Source organism: Abramis brama, assembly GCF_963993115.1.
Source record: "Abramis brama genome assembly, chromosome: 2".
Lineage (NCBI taxonomy): Eukaryota > Metazoa > Chordata > Actinopteri > Cypriniformes > Leuciscidae > Abramis > Abramis brama.
In genome coordinates this window covers 47721301-47741459 of record NC_139964.1, presented here as the reverse complement: position 1 = coordinate 47741459, position 20159 = coordinate 47721301, and the positions used below count along the sequence as shown (strand labels likewise).

At 38.3% G+C, this 20159-nt stretch overlaps 1 protein-coding gene across 3 annotated transcripts in view; it reads left to right on the top strand.

Moving 5' to 3' along the window:
* The window catches only part of bnc2 (basonuclin zinc finger protein 2), a 278971-nt gene extending 259039 nt beyond the window's left edge, over positions 1-19932 (top strand). For all 3 annotated transcript variants that reach the window (XM_084091386.1, XM_084091388.1, XM_084091387.1), the window contains exons 5-6: positions 1140-3448; positions 15785-19932. In XM_084091386.1, coding sequence (XP_083947512.1) covers positions 1140-3448; positions 15785-16550 — 3075 coding nt within the window. In that variant the 3' untranslated portion in view covers positions 16551-19932. The remainder of the gene's footprint in view (positions 1-1139; positions 3449-15784) is intronic.
* The last annotated feature ends 227 nt before the right edge of the window (positions 19933-20159 follow it).

The window sequence follows — 20159 nt, the reverse complement described above, 5'->3', positions numbered from 1 at the left end:
AATAAATGTAATGCAAGTTTGCTGTCACCTCCAAGGCTTCTTCAAAGACATGGTTAAATAAACATGGGCTGTTTATTTTTTATGTCCAACATTGCAGCCACAGCAATTATTATAAAAAAATAAATAAAATAAAAAGACTTATTTATTTTTGTAAAGTTATGAACCTTCTTTTTGAGAAACTGACATTTTAAAACTATATTTTACACAATATTAAAAGCAGAGATATACCAAATAAATTGAAATACTACTACAACTACTACTACTACTACTACTACTACTACTAATAATAATAATAATAATAATCATCATCATTTATTATTACTCATTAAATTGAATCTCTTATTTTCTTTAGTGTCTGTCAACAGCAATAATCAGTGGGTAATTGTGGGAGATGCAGCAAGAGTTTTATCTTTCTGGGAAATTTTGTTCATTGTCTTATATCAAATAAATTGATGTCCTCTCTTCAGTTTCACAGGGACTCCCTAATAAGTGATTACTGGTAGCTTATAAATTTTATTTGATGGCTGTTAAGTTTTGCATGGGTTACCTAATGACTACATTTGCATGGTTATTTTTGACTGTCAAAATGCGGGCGGACACAGCGACAGTGAGTTGTTCAAAATCTTTCTTTTTAGTAAACTCTGTGTACACAAACAATATTCTCAATGCTCGAGTTCATGTGAAGAGCCCCAGGTGATACTTCGAGCAAAGTTTCATGTTGTGTCGAGCCTTCTTAGTTTTTTAAAAATAGTGATTTTTGATGCTATCATAGAAGTGCCCCAAGCACTCCCATTCAAAAGGCAATTTGAACAAAAATACGGTCAAACTTAAAAGTGGCGTTTCCATTCTAATTATACTTTTAAATGAAAGTTTGCCTCGGGTAGATTAACAAAAAGACCCTAGGTTGCATTTTGGCGAGAGTTACCCTTTAAGAAAGAAAAGACAAAGTGTAGAGAGGCCAATATATTGTCAGTTGAGAAACAAATCATCAGTCTTTATATATTGCTTCATGTGCTCTTTTGGGTGACATTCCTTTATCCTTACCCTCCCCATCACCTCTATCTTCTCAGATAATATTCATAAAAAAAAAAAAAAGTATTTGTTTAGTTTTTTAATCTTTTCTCTGATATGGCCTCTAGGATGCTGCAGGCAAGGTTCTGGACAGATGGACTATAATGTCCCGGGAAGAGGAGATCATCACTCTACAACAGTTTCTGCGCTTTGGTGAAACCAAGTCTATTGTGGAATTGATGGCCATCCAGGAAAAGGAGGGTCAGGCAATTACAGTGCCCTCATCAAAGACTGACTCTGGCATCAGAACTTTTATTGAAAGCAACAATCGCACACGTAGCCCTGGCCTTCTGTCGCACCTAGAGAACAACAGCCCCTCTAGTATTCATCATTTTGAGAACATTCCAAACAGTCTGGCCTTCTTGCTGCCCTTCCAGTACATAAACCCAGTGTCAGCCCCCATGTTAGGTCTGCCACCAAATGGACTGAACATTGAGCAATCAGGTCTCAGAATGCGAGAGCCAAATCTGCCCAATCAGAATGAGCAGGTGGAGACCAGTGAATCTGAAGTGTCCCTCTCACCGTTTCGTAGTGGTCAGAGCCCAAGTCGAGGAGCAATGGGGACCTTACCCAACGCCATTGAACCTAAAATAGAACCCAACAGAGCTTCACCCATTTCTCCAACACCATCTACACAGCAGTCCCAGCAACCACATACACCAACACAGCAACAGGGGCAGCAACAGCAGCAGTCAAGCACTCTGAACAACCACCAGATCCATCACCATTTTGAAAAGAATGAACAATCGAAAACCATTACACATTCTTCTTTCTCTTCCAAAATGCATCGCATGCGTCGAATGGGTGCAACCTCACGTAAGGGTCGTGTTTGCTGCAACTCCTGTGGCAAGACATTCTATGATAAGGGCACTCTAAAGATCCATTACAATGCTGTGCATCTGAAGATTAAGCACCGTTGTACTATTGAAGGCTGCAATATGGTCTTCAGCTCTTTGCGAAGTCGTAACCGCCATAGTGCTAATCCCAATCCTCGCCTACATATGCCTATGCTGAGGAACAACCGGGACAAGGACCTCATTCGCTCCAGTTCTGGTACTGCCACACCTGTCATATCAAGTGCCAAAAGTGGCTTCAATATAACTAGCCCAGGACGGCCACCACTAAGCTTTGCCACCCCTCCTCTTGACCCCATGATACATTCACCTCTGCAGAGCCCTCTTGTCTTTCCTTCCCTGAAGTCTGTGCAGCCAGTGCAACCTGTGCCACCCTTTTATCGCACATTGCTCTCTCCTGCTGATCTAGTTAGTCCCCCAGTCTCTCTGCCTACCAGTCCAATTTTGCCTACCACAATCAACAGCACATCTTTGACGGACCAGCAACAGGTGTTAGCTGCTAGCTCCCACAACATGGATGTATCTGAAACATCAACATTCTCTCATCACCTACCCACAACTCCCAGTACCCAAGATTCCATGACTCTCGACCCAATGCCTAAAAAGAAGCCTCGTAAATCCAGTATGCCAGTAAAGATAGAGAAAGAAGTGATAGATGTGGCAGATGATTATGATGACAAAGATGATGATGATGATGAAGATAGTTGTCACCATCACCACCATCAGCCATCCAACATCCATAATAATGTCAATGGCAACTGCAACAACAACAATAACAGCAGCAGCAGCAGCAGTCATCATTGTGGGGGTAGCAGACATCAGTCTCCATCACAGAATGAAATGAGTCCCAGTCTAGCCCTTAGAGGCATACTCCATCCTGACCAAGAAGAGTGTGGTGGGAGTCATGGTGGTAGAAGCCATGGCGACCTGCGCTGTATTGACAGTTTTACCTCTGAGGACCAAGATCATGAGCGTGACTTTGAAAATGAGTCGGAGACATCTGAATCCAAGTTCTACCGGGATGATCTGATGGACACTGACGAACATCAGCCTGCCCAAGAGAGAAATCTCGATAAGGAATACCAGGAGGTAGAAGATGAGGGACACCTCCAGAAAGATTTGGAGGAACAAAGGCATTCCCCGACTTCACAACACCAGCCTGTTATCAAAATCAAAGAAGAGATCAATGATCCTACTTATGACATGTTTTGCATGGGTCAATATAGCCTTTACAATGGGGGTATGGCAGCTGCTGCTGCCGCTGCTGCCAGCATGGCTGCCTTACATGAAAGTTTCATCTCATCAATGAGCTATGGAACAAGCCCACCAAAGTTCCCCTCCCAGTCCCCTGAGGGTGATCTCTGTGCTAGCCCTGATCCCAAGATCTGCTACGTCTGCAAAAAGAGCTTTAAAAGTTCATATAGTGTTAAATTGCACTACAAGAATGTGCACCTAAAAGAGATGCATGTGTGTACTGTGGCTGGATGCAACGCTGCTTTCCCCTCCCGACGGAGCAGAGATAGGTGAGACAAATCACTTTTTATTTTCCACTAAAATCAAACTGATGTATGCTGATATAAATATGATAACTGGTAAACTTAAAACAGGTGGTTTTGAATTTTTACATTTCATAAAGTTATTATATGTGGGGAACCTGTTTAATCTTCATTCTTGCAAGTTTGAGGGGGACAAATAGTTGAAAAAATATGTTAACAAATTATGCTTTAACAGGAAGAATGTGTTGATTGTACATTTCTGCAGACACTTATTTAATGCATTAATGTGCTGTTTACCTGTACTTGCTCACCTGTCACACACAGGTAGACATGCATACATTAGCAGAGGCTACAGATTGTCAAACCACTGCATTCATTATCGCATCAGGAGGTGCAGGTTTCTCCGACTGCTAGTTAACACATTTACCATAAACAGTCCCAAAATACATTTTATGCTAGAGGGCGAGCAAAAAAAAAAAATTGGATCTTCAGTCAAATGTAAACTTTCCAAAGCTAATTGTTTTGGCTCTACAAGTAAAGTGCATTCTGTGATGCTATTAAAGTCAGCCATATAATTAGTGACATAAAACACACTACTAATATCATTCAGCAGAAAGTTACACAAATTGGTTTCATTTAGTGGCCCACTTACATACTCATACCGTAGGTCAATGCATGCAGTCTTTAAAAACTGCTCCACTTCAAGGACGTCCATAAAGAGTAAGAATATACATCTGTATCAAAATACAGAAATATGGAAAAAAAGAAGCTTATTTTGTTGCCAGAGGTGCAGTGCATGTCAGAAAGAGCCCTCTAGACAGTCAAGCACTCTAAAGAGAGAAACAATAGACCTCATCCATCTCATTCACTCCAGAGGAAGGACAGTGTAGGAAACTTTTTCTTCTTCAAAGCAAGACCAGGAGACGTTGGGATCACATTCAAACAGAAGTTATTCTTTATTGAGCGTGGCTGCAATTCGTCCAACATTCTCTGACTAAGGGAACTTTACATGGTATCTTATAGGCAATTCAGTGGGCAGTCCTTAAAGGTGCTGAACTTACACACAGCCTTAGGGATGAAGACAATAGAGGCAATTACCCCCAACTGAGATAATGGTACCCCCCAAATTGTATAAACAACACATGGTCACGAGAACTAAGACTTTGTAACATTCACACATAGTTCATCTCTTAGTAGGAAGATTAAAGACTAACAAAACCCCTTCAAAGGAAACTGTTAAATCTAACCAGTAAATGGATGGCCTCATGTTCACCTTGAATGCCCAATACATTATAGTTCACCTTAGTTTTTTTTATGTGATGTTATGTAAGGAAGTAGGATCAGCAGATCTAAAACATATTCTTAAATTTGTAATCCTACAACAGATAAGAGCCTATCTCTTCTCACCCTCTCTGGTCACAAGTGACAGTTTTATGTAGATAACAAATTATTGAAGGCATGTTAATTTTTTTGTGTGTGTGTGTGTGTGTGTGTGTGTGTGTGTGTGTGTGTGCGTGCGTGCGTGCGTGCGTGCGTGCGTGCGTGCGTGCGTGCGTGCGTGCGTGTGTGTGTTCATTCCACTTTACTGGAAATTAAAAATGAAAATTTGTTGAGGGGTGACACTTTTTCCCAGACATGTTTGTTCATTAGTACAGTTTAAACATCATTGGTGACTGTAGGACAGAGAACAGTAGAGAGTTGCTGTGTTCTTTGGTACTGATGTGCTGCAATAACTTCCTTCTGCCTGTGGAGGGAAGATTTGTTTTCCCCCAATGTGAGGCAGCAGTTGTGTAGAGAGCAAAGGTCTGGGGGAATGGGGAGCCCTAGAAGGCTAGAGAAATAGAGTGCTCCAGGCAGAGCAGTCCTGCAAATAAGCTGACATTCTAATAATACCATACCATCTGTATCATTAAAAATTATTAAATATTTTAATGTTTTACAATACTTTACAAATAATAGTTTTAGTCATTTAATAATTTACTAGAATACTCATTTATAAACTCACATTTTATCTATCAACATTCTATTTAAAATGTATATATCACAAACTTGAATGAATTTAAAAAATGAAGAATATCAGTCTGAACATAGATGGCTTTAAAATTCAAATAACAAATGCTAACGTGGCATCTAAATTCAGTGTTAAAAGACTTCTCCACACTGACTTTTAAATGAGCTCTTGACATCCCTGAGTAGGAAGTCAGTTTGATAAATTACACCCAGTGTAGGTATCTTAAACAAGTATCCATCTCCCCTTTAAAATGAATAAACATGGGCTTGCATCCAGTTCAGGTATCTCAAACAAGTATCCATCTCCCATTAAAAATGAATAAACATTGGCTTGATGATTCAATTATGATAAAAAAAGAGTGTCTCAGGGATGTGGCCGAATATTACTGCGCATGTACACTACATTTAATGTTGTTGTTTGTAGCAAAGAGTGAGAAAGTAAGTCTGTAATTGAATAGCATTGCATGTTACATATTTCATTTTTTTAATGGATGTAAAAGATTGCATTTTTTGTAAGGGGTGAGCAGGTGGAGAGAAGCAGTGTGATTGATTGCTGGAAACACACACACCTCTCAATCATTATTTATTTCTGTTTGAATGTATGTACTGTATGTATGTATGTATGTATGTATGTATGTATGTATTAATTCATTAATTCATTTTCTTATGTTTTCCTCACTTGCTGATTGGTGATGACCCTGAGCGTTTGCCTGGCTCCAGAGTCCCATGTGTGCTAATATTCGGTCTACAGTCTCACACAAGCCAACTGTGGTTAGGGAGATTGAAGGTTAATTCTGTCTTCCCATTCCTCTCTGCTCTTCCTGTGGCGTTGAGAAATGATGTCAGGCTTAGAGAATTCAGCACTCCAAACTATGACTAAACTTTGTCATTTGCGTTTAAACATTCTTCGCTACTGTGATGATGGCCTTGACATAGAGAAAGTGATCTGATCTTTAGCTGCCCACTGCACATTAGAGGAAAAGACAAAGACAAAAACAAAGCACCTTATCATCTAATGTGACTCTCTTTCACTTTGAAATTGAGTATTACAACTCATTTCACAAATGTGCACACTTGCCAGGAACTGAAAGGGCCATCAAATCCTAAAGATGATTAACATTCTTAGGAAAAGACACATTAAGAGCCATACCTCTCTCCTCCTCTGCAGAGAAAAAAAAAGGATTCTCGGGAGAGGCTGCTTCAAGCTTTGGGCAAATTGGTTTGGCTGCTACATTAAAGGTCGGATAGAGAGCTGAGGAGGTTGTTGGGGGATGGAGGAGGGGACTGAGAGGCATAACTTAGTTGTGCCCTTAAATGAGGTTGCAAGGGAGAAGGAAATGAGGCAGAAAGGCTTAACCTGATAAATGAAAGGGTAGACTCAATCATGGAGTGTTAGGGCTTGGGCTTTGTGTTTAACTGCTCTTAGTCAAAATAAACTAAGTGAAATGTACTGCTTGCTTGGTTCCATTAAATCTCTCTCTCTCTCTCTCTCTCTCTCTCTCTCTCTCTCTCTCTCTCTCTCTCTCTCTCTCTCTCTCTCTCTCTCTCTCTCTCTCTATGTGTGTGTGTGTGTGTGTGTGTGTGTGTGTGTGTGTGTGTGTGTGTGTGTGTGTGTGTGTGTGTGTGTGACCTATATCAGGGGTAGACAAGTTTGCTGTCCTGCAGAGTTTAGCTCCAAAACTAATCAAACACGCCTGAACAAGCTAATCAATGTCTTCAGGATTACTAAGGCTACAGGCAGGTGAGGGGTGTTTCAGGGTTGGAGCCTAACTCTACAGGACAGTGGCTCTCTAGGACCCAACTTGCCTATCCCTGACCTACATTATGAGGACCCAAAGTTACACCCATTGTGGTATGTATTCAGGTTTTCGGCCACACCCCCTACATTATTAGGACACGTCAATGTCCTCATAATTCAAATCGCTAAATAAACCTACTAAACATTTCTTTTTTTTTCTTTTTTTTTATATAAATGTAAATGCAGAACTTTCTTTTTTTTTTTGAGTAAATAATACAATAAAAATAAAACTTATACTTGCCCAAAACTTTTGATCTGTGTTGTTATATTATATATTGTATGTATAAAATATATTTTGGTGTATATTATTATTATTACTATTATTCACCTATATATCACTTAAAAAAAACATGTCACTGAATGCCACATATAACAGATTTGATTTGACTGGATAGTTGAAATATCATTATCTTTAGTTTCCAAGGAGCAAAAAAGTCATGTGAATAGGTATAATATTTATGAGTGTTAAATAATTGCTTTAGAAATTTGGCACTGAAACTTAGTGTTACATAGATTATCACAAAATGCAGCCAACCTGCAAACAAGAAGCATTCATATATTTTTTTTTTTCAACGGAAAACAAGAACAAGAAAAAAGCTGAATGCTAGAAGCTCTAAGTTGTTTTCACTGGAAGTTCGGCAGCTGTGCTATAAAATGCTGACAGAAACACTTCAGTAAATATTCGTTGCTTTGGAAAGAGTCAGAATACCATTGATTCTAGTCACACTGGTGTAAACGGGTAGGTTACACTATGTCTATATCAGACGCGAATGGAGCGACACATCGCGTTAAATGCACATAAAAACCCCATCAGTGATTCTGTGGATGTGCGCCAAGTAGCCGACAGTGCATGCTACGTTCTATTTCTGACGTACTCATTCTGCGCGCTTGCACTACTGACAAACGAACAAACGCATTTGAAACGTTCACTGTGATTTCTCGAAGGACAAGACGGTATTATAATGTTGCAAACCATTTTTTTTTCTTTTTTTTTTTTTGCAAGTAGTTACAAGTTTCTTATCTTAAATCTTTGCCATTTACTCACCTTAAACGCCCCCTAAGAACACCTCAACACTCCCCTTTCAAAGATATCCAGCACCCTCTGAAGTTCCTCTGAACGCCCCCATTGAGAAACGCTAGGTTAGGGGATCATTAGCTCAGTATAAAAAACTATTACGCAAATGGAATGTCTGAAAAATGAAATAGGTGTAGCCTACCAACATGTGTGTATGTAATGTTAAGTCACCTTATGGTGCTTTATACAATATAAATTGTTTAAAAGCAGCTTCACAGTAATAATCAGTAAAGTAACATAATTAATGATGCAAACTTCATTAAATATGTGTAACGTTTTGGCTGTGGCAGTAATAATCGCACAACGAGAGAGACTTCAACAATATTTTTTTTAATTACAACTACATATTTATTTATAAATAAATAAATAAAATAAATGGAACAGAAACAGGTGCATGACTAATGAGAAACTATGACAACAGATGAGTAACTACGACTAAACCAATGACAAATATAGCTGCAAGCAGCAATTACCGGGGCCAAGCAGAATAAGACGACAAGACATGGCTGAAAGTGTCAGATCAACTGCAACAATGAGCAATTAAAGACATTTAAAGAGGATTTTAGGCGAAATGGCTGAAAAATCATAGAAACAGTAATTAAAAATATGATTTAATTGATTATCACTTTCGACCAATAGGTGGCGCAGTTACAAAATTGGTGTGATGTGGTCAGAGTGAAGTGACAATGACACATACAAAGTTTGGTGTCAATATGTCAAGGCATTGCAGAGATAAAGCCTGAATAGTGCTTTTGGCATCATGCCTCAAATTTGCTGCTGCGCTATACGAAAACGGTTTCGTCTATCGACACAAAATCCATAACTTTTAGTCGGCACAGTCTGGAGATGATACGATTCGATTTTGGTGAAAATCGGACAAACGGTCTAGGAGGAGTTCGAAAAAGTAGGTTTTGAATGAAAATCAAGATGGCGGACAGGAAGTTCGGCCAAATAAGGAAAACTTGGTATCTATGTTCTCGGCTTGACCCAAGGAATCTATTAAGACCAGTGGCATTTCAATAGGCAGATTTATTCAAAAGTTATTAGCCTTTTTGGAAATTTTGTTATAACTTTTGACCACTAGGTGGCGCTGTCTCGAAATATTTTGGGTACCTTCAGGGGATGGTGCTGATGGCACATTCTGAGTTTCGTAATATTACACCAATGGATTTGTTTAGTATAGCATTTTATTTCACAAAACTGTATTGAAGTCAATGGGAATTTCATGTTTTGTTCTATTATAGCGCCACCAAGAGGCTCAGTCCCACAATTTTTTTTATGTGTCTTCAGAGTGAGCCCATACATATGTGTGTCAATTTTGGTGAAAATATCGCAATTCACTTCAAAGTTATAGACATTTATATGAAAAAAACATGTAAAAAATGACTGACACATGACTTTGTTTGAATTTTACTACCCCTTACTATCAATATTTTTACATTTGGGCATTGGCATTTTGCTATCGACCTATGTTTCCAAACTTCTGACGGTGGTTTCGTCTCGATCGGACTAGCGGTTTCGAAGATATAGCCAAATGTTTTTTAAGCGCTAAATCACAACACTACACAAACCGTAAGGCGAAACCTATCATGTCTGGTATCGTAGGACTCGGCAAGGTTTCAGGAGTCTAATTAGATGAGTCTCGTGAAAATACGTCAACCACACCCAAAGTTATAAGCATTTGGGGAAAAAAATTCACCACTAGGTGGCGCTGTTTCAAAACTTCTCAGGTTCTTTCAGGACACCGTGCTGATGACCCATACCAAGTTTCGTAACAATCCGTTCATGCATTCCTAAAATACAGCATTTTAGCACAAAATTCAAAATGGCCGACAGTCAAAATGGCCGATATGGTAAATTTGGATATCAGTCGACTCGGCATGTTACCCTGAATCTAACGAGACCAATTGTATGATTTTTGGACAAACTGTTCAGAAGTTATAAGCAAAAATAGCCATTTTTCATATCTCCGGACCAGTAGGTGGCGCTGCGCCGAAACGCGGCAGGTAGCCTCAGGTCATGCTTGTGACGATATGTACCAAGTTTGGTCTGAATCCGATAAAGCGTTCCGGAGATACAGCCTTATGTCTGTTTTCGCAAGCGCTACGTAAAATTTGTTCGTGGGTTTATCAAAAACGGTTTGACGAATCAACTTGAATTCCATAACTTTTTGTCATCATGGTCTGGAGATGATGTGGTTCAATTTTCGTGAAAATCGGAGCATCGGCCTAGGAGGAGTTCGAAAAAGTAGGTTTTTCGGAAAATTCAAAATGGCGGAAACATTTTCATGACGGAAAATGACGTCATAGGGTGCAATCAAATTGTCTTGAGCTAGGGATTAAGAGGATTTTGTTGATAGGCCTTACGGTTCAAAAGTTATTAGCATAAACATGAGTGCAACTTTGGACAGTTGGTGGCGCTAGAGGGATTGGTTTTAAGACACCAAATTTGCTATGGTGACTTTTCAGACTGTCCTCTATCAGTGTGCCAAATTTCATAACTTTCCCGCAAGCGGTTCTATGGGCTGCCATAGACTCCCAGAGCGGAAGAAGAAGAAGATGGTCACGTATTTCTAAACATTTAAATGTTTTTAAACATTTCAATCAAAAGGTTGCCTATAAATATAACAGTAACTTATAGTTAAGACAATAATCATATCATATTGTTGAAGCATGAATACAGCAAGTGTGTGTGTGCGTGCGTGCGTGCGTGTGTGCGTGCATGTTGTCCTGGTAAACCCTGGTAAACCCTACTTGTGTCCCCACAAAGATGGCAATATCAGAAATCCTTGTTCTTGCAGGGATATTTTTTGGTCTCCATGCGGAAAACAGCTTATAAGTCATACTAAGTGATGTCTTTTTTTTGAAGATGGGTAGGTTTTTCTTTGAGTTTTCTGTGATGGGTAGGTTTAGGGATAGAATATATAGTTTATGCCATTTAAAAATAATTTTGTCTGTGGAATGTCCCCATCAAAGCTTTCCATGTTTTATGGGGAAATTCCATAGACAATGATTTTTAAATGGCATAAACTATATATTCTATCCCCTACGTGTGTGTGTGTGTGTGTGTGTGTGTGTGTGTGTGTGTGTGTGTGTGTGTGTTTGTGTGTGTGTGTGTGTGTGTGTGTGTGTGTTACCAATTAGGTATGGCAGCTTAGAGCTTATGAGCAGTGTGAGGGTGCAATTTTGAGGTATGGTCACATGCTGCAAAAGGAGCTGCCAACTTAAAGGGATAGTTCACCCAAAAATAAATATTAGCCCATGATTTACTCACCCTCAAGCCATCCTAATTGTATATGACATTCTTCAGACGAATACAATCGGAGTTATATAAAAAAATAAACAAGCTTTATAATGGCAGTGAATGGCCGTTTATGTTTTGAAGTCCATAAAAGTGCATCCATTCATGATAAAAGTGCTCCACGTGGCCCTGGGGGGTTAATAAAGGCCTTCTAAAGTGAAGCGATGTGTGAAACATATCCATAGGAGGCGTCAAAGCTTACGCTACTCCTACATCCTACGTCATATATTGTCAAGTGTTACTCTTTTGCCATAAATCGATGCGTACGGCCATCTGCCGGAAGCTAGATATTTTAGTCGATAAAGTCTTAAATATGGATATTATTCTTACACGGACGCATCGCTTCAGGTTAAGAAGGTCTTTAATAACCCCCCAGAGCCACGTGGAGCACTTTTATCATGAATAGATGCACTTTTATGGACTTCAAAACATAAACAGCCATTCACTGCCATTATAAAGTTTGAAAGAGCCAGGACATTTTTTAATATAACTCTTATTGTATTCATCTGAAAGAAGAATGTCATATACACCTAGGATGGCTTCAGGGTGAGTGAATCATGGGGTAATTTTCATTTTTTGGGTGAACTATCCCTTTAAGCATCATCAACTGCATAAAAAATCAGTCACAATGAACAAGCTCTACATGACTGCTGTGAGTTATTCAAAATAAAATTAGTTGTCCCCTTAATTTTAAGATATCTAAAATAGTTAATTGTTTCCTATCAGAACTAAACTGGTCTGATATTTTATAAATACAAACAAAATACCGTAATGGTCATGTGTACACACGCTTATCTTATCACATGCTTATCTGTTGACCACCACAGTTAATCAGTATGCTGTTCTCTTTAATGCTGATGATGCTTTGGTGGTCCACTCCTATATACCTAATATCAACAGAAAGGGTCCCTCTATTTAATTTATTTTTACTTCTTGCAGGAGAATGTCGGATAGGGAACTAAATAATTAAAGAAAAGGGACCCTTTTTGACTGCATCAACCATGGCACTGCTGGTAAGCTCTACAACACATTGTACAATCCATTTATCAGTCAGAGTCAGGTTTAGGTGACTTTAAATTGAGAAATGGCTTTTAACCCTTTCGCATGACCTGGGATTCCTGTGGTCTTTTTTATTTTATTTTAATTTCTTGTATCTATTACTATTAATTTTAGACAGAAAATGTAGTGAGCAATTGTAGTATAGCACCCACAGAGGCTCAGTGCACACACAAATCTTGGTGGTTTTATTGGTTTGGTTTCTACATGTACTAGCCAATATTGCAGTGTTTTTCATGACACTAGAATATTTGTTTAGTTGTTAGTTGAACTTAATGAGGATTGACATATTACATAGTCTCATATTTGAGGGACTTTTGAACAGTTGTCTAGAGGCAGATCAAGTTGTAAATAAATCAAGTTTTAGATTAATTGCTGCAAAGTCACTTTCTCTTGTTATGTGTTATGTGATCCTGGATTGGGGTGAGAGAAAGTCCATCTTTATTAAAGTGAAGCCTGAATGAACAATATCCTTATGGGTCTCGATTAAACTACCTTCAGGAGTGAGTAAATGTGCTAATGCTATCCAAGTCTGAGTTAATATGTTATCAAGTTTCTCTCTATTATTGCATTACCACAGCTCGAATCAATTGATAAACTCACATTCAATGAGGTGGAGTATTTAATTGAGTCAGAGTCAATTGCATTTGTGCATGCCTGCAGACATGCTGACAGGAGTAAACACTTTAGCAGAATACCGTCTAAGCGGTGTTAGAGTTATTGAACTCTCTGCTATGTCAGAAAGTAGTGTGCTTTAACACACATTCATGCAGTCACTCAAATAAAAGCATGACAATGCAGGAAATGTGATAGATTGGTGCTATAAAATTAACATAATTAAGAATTTCGTAGGGCTGGAACGACGTGTCGACGTAATCGATTAAGTTGCTTACGCATTGTTTATGTTTATCCCTTATCCCCTGTCATGTTTCACACAAAACACAACTCTAGAGCATATGCTAATGGCTAGTATGGCAGCGCCGCTTAATACGTTTGCAATTATACAGCGTTTTGTTTTTTTACGAGCGTGACAACCCCATTCTATAATCAAACTGACACCTGCACATTTTCAGTACTCACAACCACATTCTCGACAAACCTCCACCAAATGAACTGAACCGCACTGGACAGGTTTATTTTACTCACGTAGACGGAGAAATATTAATTGCGTTCAACCGCAGATCCAACGGAGCTGCAATTGGTGCGAGCTGTGAGGCACGCGACTCAAACAAACTCTGCACTTGGTTACTAAGCATTTAATGTCCCTGTTGGTTGTTTAAAATATCTGATGGATGAACTCACGCCTTGATTGGACTCGTTAATTTAATAATAATTTCAATTGTGATAAAACTTCCCAATGTTATGGACATTACCATTTTTGATACTGTCACTGAATGTGGTCGTGAGTCCTAATAATGTGTAGGCTCGTATTGAGCGGTGCTGCCATACTAGCATTAGCATCTGCTCAAAAATTTTGTTTTGTGTGAAACATGACAAGAGATTAGGGCCCTGTCCCATTTCTCCCCCCTTAAAACTTCCACTTGGTTTTGAGTGCCCTCAAAAGTAAAGTCCCCTCAACGAGGGAAAGTGGAGTTGAAGATCTTTCCCTATGAAATGGGACACCACTATATGCAAATTATATACATGCACATAACTATCCCAGTTATGATCAGGATATAAGTATCCATAATAATATGCTAGAAATCTAATAAAGTAATCAAATGTAAAATAACACAGCATAGTTTATTATAGATAGATTAATGTTCATTAAAGCTAAAGTTATTCATTCAAGAGCTGGGAGAAATTTTCTCTTTGCCTTTAGTTGTTTTATTCACATTAAAGGTGTAATCATTCGCAGGTTTATTAGACGCTGCCACTTTAAGACCGAATGCAGATCTAATAATTTTCTCCCAACTATTCCACAACCAACTCCCATTTAAGACATAAACTGTGTTAAAGTGAATCTCCAAACCGGTCATTTAGCCATATTTTTGTCTGTATTTGATCGTTTAGACGCGCACATGAAACCCAAAGTATAGTTTGCTTGTCTAGTTGCAGTCCGTTTCCGAACGCGCGCCGCCATGGGAATAGGGTCAAGTCTCTTGCGCGGATCATTGTGCTTATAATTTTGTGCTTTCTCTTTTTACAATCAAACACCTCCCGCAATTTATAATCAGCAGACACTGCATTTTACAACCATCACTGATTGTGCTCAGTGCTGTTTGGGTTTAAAGTAGGGAGAAGTGACAGCGCGCTGTGAAGAAAAAGATGAAGCACTAGACGAACGCGGTTATTTTTTAAAAGTTTTACCTCACGTCTTCTTTTTATAATAATTGGAAGCCAACATCGAAAATAAAATTAGATTAACTACCCAGATAAGATGTATATTTGATGGGCAGACTCTCTTGAAGCACTCGGCAGATATCAACATAGTATAGATACGTTAGCTTCGTGAAATATTTTCTAACATTAGTGTTCAAAACTTTACAGTCCATTGGATGTGCATCAAACTAATATATTCCAACATATTTAGAAATTTGAACATGCTTATTTGCGAAAATATAATTACAATTCAATTGTTCCTTTCCAGCGGTGTCCACCATCTTGTTTAAAAAAATTTACCGGCTTGCTGAGCCCGCAAGGTATCCTGGGTAATTTCATCTTCCACTCCGTTTTAAGCCTGCATCGGACCGCACTATGTTTTGAGGGTTGGTTTTAAGGGGAGAATAGCACTCCCCCTTGCTCTTTAGAGTATTGGGACACCCTACCCCTACACGAGAACGCGCAAAAACAAGGGTTAGGGCAGAAATCTAGGGTAAGGGGAGGTATTGGGACAGGCCCTAGGGATGAAGATAAACGGTGTGATTACTTTGATACGTCATTCCAGCCCTAGTAATAGGAGATCTTACAGCAACAGAATTTTACTGCAAGATATTAGCACAATCAGTGTTGTACAGAATATTCAGAAGTATATTTAGTATAAATTTACTGATAAGAAAACAAACAAACAGAGAGTCTGTCAACATTAATGTTTGTTTGTTTGTTGAGATAGATTATATACAGTATATATATGTTTTCAGTTCAAATAAATTGCTACAGGATCCCTGTTCTCTCTTCCCTGCAGACACAGCTCCAACATCAACCTGCACCGCAAACTACTGACCAAAGAGCTGGATGACATTGTCCTGGACCCCCAGCTTACAACCTTGCCTAAAGATCTGCGTGCTGAGTTCCTATCAAAGATCTATGCTGACCACCACCTGGGACTAGAGGGGGTGGGAATTGCTGCCAGTGGACCACCACGAGGCAGAAGACACGAGGGAATGAGATCCCCAGTCACTAGAGTATATGCACATAGCAATGGCTATTGCCATGTCCCCAATGATGACTACATGGTGCTGGACCTGAGCACTGCCTCTAGCGCACAGTCAAGTGGCAGTGTGCAATCCTCACAGGAGTCTGATGAGGGCAGCGATGACGGCATCCTGCTGGATGACCTTGAGGGTGCTAGTGAAACTGAGGACTGCAACCCTAGTTCTGGGGCTCAGAGACTGGCAATGGAGGGAAAGGATGGGGAAGAGGCCAGGAAGGAAGGAAGAGAAGGAGGCACAGAGGAGGGGATTCTGCGCTGTGACCCTTCCTTCTCACCATCCATCTTGGCATCCAGTGGAGGTAATGGTACAGGAGGCATCCTTTGCACCATCTGCAACAAACTGTACAGTAACAAAGGGACCCTTCGGGTGCACTATAAGACTGTCCACCTGCGTGAAATGCACAAATGCAAAATACCTGGCTGTAACATGATGTTTTCTTCTGTGAGAAGCAGAAACAGGCATAGCCAGAACCCCAACCTACACAAAAATTCCCCTTATACCACAATGGTTGATTAGATCAGTCCACACAACATCCACACAACAACCCCCTCTTCATTCCCCCACAACAATCCCATATTGCTACGAAAATAGCATTGTTCCTCTTAAACGTCTTTTCAAGTATGAAAAGTTAGAGCAGAATTTTGCCCTTTTGACATTTCCGGGTTTTTTTGGAAGCAATGGACTAAACATACAATATGACTCCATAGATCCCTCAATCCCTGACACAAACTTCTTCTCAATCTCTTATTTGTGACTCTTGCCTGCAGAAATGATCATGAAAAAAAAAATATATATATATATATATATTGCATTTGTGTAATAATAGCTTTTAAAAGAATCCCATACAAGTGCATGAATGGCTTAAATATGTAAATAGTGTTGTGAGGGGCTTTGGTGTGAAACAGTTGTATTGATGGTTGATATTTTGTTCATTTGTTTTTCATTTTCTTTTACTGAAATACTTTCATTTTAATTAGGTAAGGTAATCAAGACAAAGTAGCATCTGCCTAGCTTGATTCATTTATATTGGCTTTAAAAAAGAGTTTTAGAAAAGAAAAAAGTTAAATATGTGACTTGTGACTTGTTTTATCTACCTGTTAGATATACAGATGGAGCTGGCATGCTTTAGCTCTAACAAAGTACTTTTTTTATTTTCTCATGTTTATAGCTTTAGTAAAAAAAAAAAAAAAAATATATAAAAAAAAAAAAAAAAAAAAAAACCACTTTGCAACTATACTAATGGGACTTGTAATAATATTACAAGGATAACACTTTACAGTGATGGTTGTCCAACATGGAAAGGACATTTTTAAGGATACAGTGCCAAATGGTAAGTACTGTACCTTTAATAAAAAAACGTGCCAGATCTTTATATGAGAGTAATCTCATTTGACATGATTAAACCCAATATTCATCCCATTTAATAAGTGTTTCAGGTATATTCATTTGAATGCAGTAAATAAGTATTACTGACTCTGATCATAACATTTGACGAGTAAACATTTGAAGAGTATAAGTGTATGGTTAAAGGCTGAACTAGCCCAGAGGTTAGGTAGATAATCTTTCTACTGCATGTAGTATTACTTTAAAAGTGTTAGTATGTGTCCTGTAATTTATTTTGTCTCTATAAATTTGAGCAATTTTAACATATAGAAATGCCATTGACTTTTCAGTGTGCCACAAAAGAGAGGCTCTAAACTGTGACCAAAATCAAAGACAACGTCCCAACACCCAATGAAAAGAAGTTACATTGAGAAGAAGTTACAGTAGTTTGCTATCTCCTCCAATGCATTACTTCCAGACATTCATTGACTGTTTATTTTATTTTATTTTTTTTATCATAATCTTGTTCATGGCATGCATTGTCTATCGGCCACACAATAACAAGACAAAGAAGAAAGCACTATTAAATTTGAACCAGTTAGAGGCTATGTAGATATGAGTATTTATTTCTAGGTATCTGTTTATAATAATTAATTGAATGCAAATTAGCCCTTTGATGTCTGTTGGTTTCAATTGGAATAAATGAAATGAAAGATAATTATGAATGAATGACATGTAATTTACAATACTGGAACTCCATGCAGTCCAAAAGGTTATTAATGTTGGACAAAGACTAGATGAATTTGCTCCCTCCTTTATGTGCTATGATGATAGTAGCCTTGCTATTATTTTCTGAGAAAAATAACAGATATGAAGATATGGACTATATCAGCAGTGATATCAGCAGTGTGTATAATTAAAATGTACTGATACACAGAACCTGGAGGTATTTCCACCACTGACCTGTGGAAATTCAATAAATTCAGTGATTCATTGAATGTTGCTGACAATACTGCATCATGGAGAGACCCAAAGCTCTTTTCTGGTTTTATCTTTTCTTCTTCTCCACTGTCTTCTCCTGCTCTGCCACCAGTCTACCTGCTACCTCCTACCCCTATCACAACTGCTGCCACAGTGGGTGGTCCTTTAGGACACTGGCTAATAGTGTACGCTTAACTTCACTGGATGGCACACAAGACAGAAAAGGAATTGTTATTGGCTGTTTATTCCATATGAGGGGACCATTTAGCACATACAGCCAAGTTTCTCCCGTGAGTCACAGCAGTGTTTTCCTTTCTATCTGCTATCTGAAAGGGCTATGAAAGAATACCACTTCAAAGGCATTTGACTGCCTCAAAAACAATGTTTCTGAGTTACTTTGTAACTCTTGCACCAATAACTGGTCAATAAAATTACAGAAACAGTATGACCTGTTAACCTCAAAACAGAAAGCATTTTTAGGACTGTCAAAGGCTGGTGTTTTATTTTAAACCCAAATAATAATAATAATAATTATAATAATAAATACATGTGTAGATAGGTAACGTGATATCACAAAGTGAAGAACGTTATCAACCTCATGGCCCCATACTTTCTGTTGAACCGAAGACTTCTAGAGAGACACACAGCACGGACACAAAGGGAGAAAAAACTCATAATTTCAATCTACTGAAGAGAAAGAAAATTATTTCCAAATCTGATTCCCTGAATACTTACACATTGTGGTTCTGATAGAATTAGATTTATCTGATGGTTGTAAAAATGTGTACATTGAAAAATCAGGCAGTACATTAAATGGCCTTAGTAATAAGGAATGGAAACGGTAAATCATTTAACAGGAGAGAGGTATGAGAGAAGATCTCCAGTGCACAGCAGGATTGGACAGTCATTACTGTCCTGCATTGTCCCCACAGAGTTAGGCTTTTACCATGAAGCCATTGGCTAAAAGAGTGAGCCTTAAATATTTCATTGCAGCTCAGAGGACAGGGCCATCACAGACCATTAACATTGAATGCAATATCTTGCAAAGGTGATCTCTAAGTTTGTTGTGTTAATACTGTTTCTTTGAGGACATGGAGTGATATAGCACAAAAATAAGAACAAATTGAATTGAAACTGTAGAATAGAAGATATCAACAAACATATCCATTGAAATTTCAAATACAGAGGAACATTCTGATCAGTGTGATCAGTTATATGAAGTATCAATGATTCAATGGAAAAAATTGAAAAAATGGAAAAAAAATTCTGTTGATCTAATGTGATGTTTGTCATAGTTGTCTTGTTTGATTGTCCTTATTGGCCACTGAAGAAAAGTACATCCACATCAGAGGAAGTTCACATTTTGATTTACAAAGGTATTGATAGCTTAACAATGCTACGTTAGGTCTAAATTGTTTATTTTTACCCACTGAGCCTCTTTGATGTCCTCCTTGAATAAAAATAATTTTTGGAATCTTTTGTACCATAACCTCTTTTTTTGACATAAAATGCATATGGTTTTGGCATATAAATGGATTTTTTGTACAAATCAGAACTCTTGTACAATTTTATATTAAAGATTTATGAGTCACTGGCACGTTGAAGTACTTTATTCTTTTGGAAAAGACATATATATAGTTTATTTACACACTTGCAAGTCAGAAATTTATGAAAGTCACATCAGAAATTGCTATTTTTGCCCGTTTTAACTTACAAGTTCGATTTAAAATAAGCATAGATTTCTTGAGCATTTTGGAAACAACAAACTTTTATGTGGAATACAACAATCATTTCTAGCATGTATGACATATTGTGGTACAA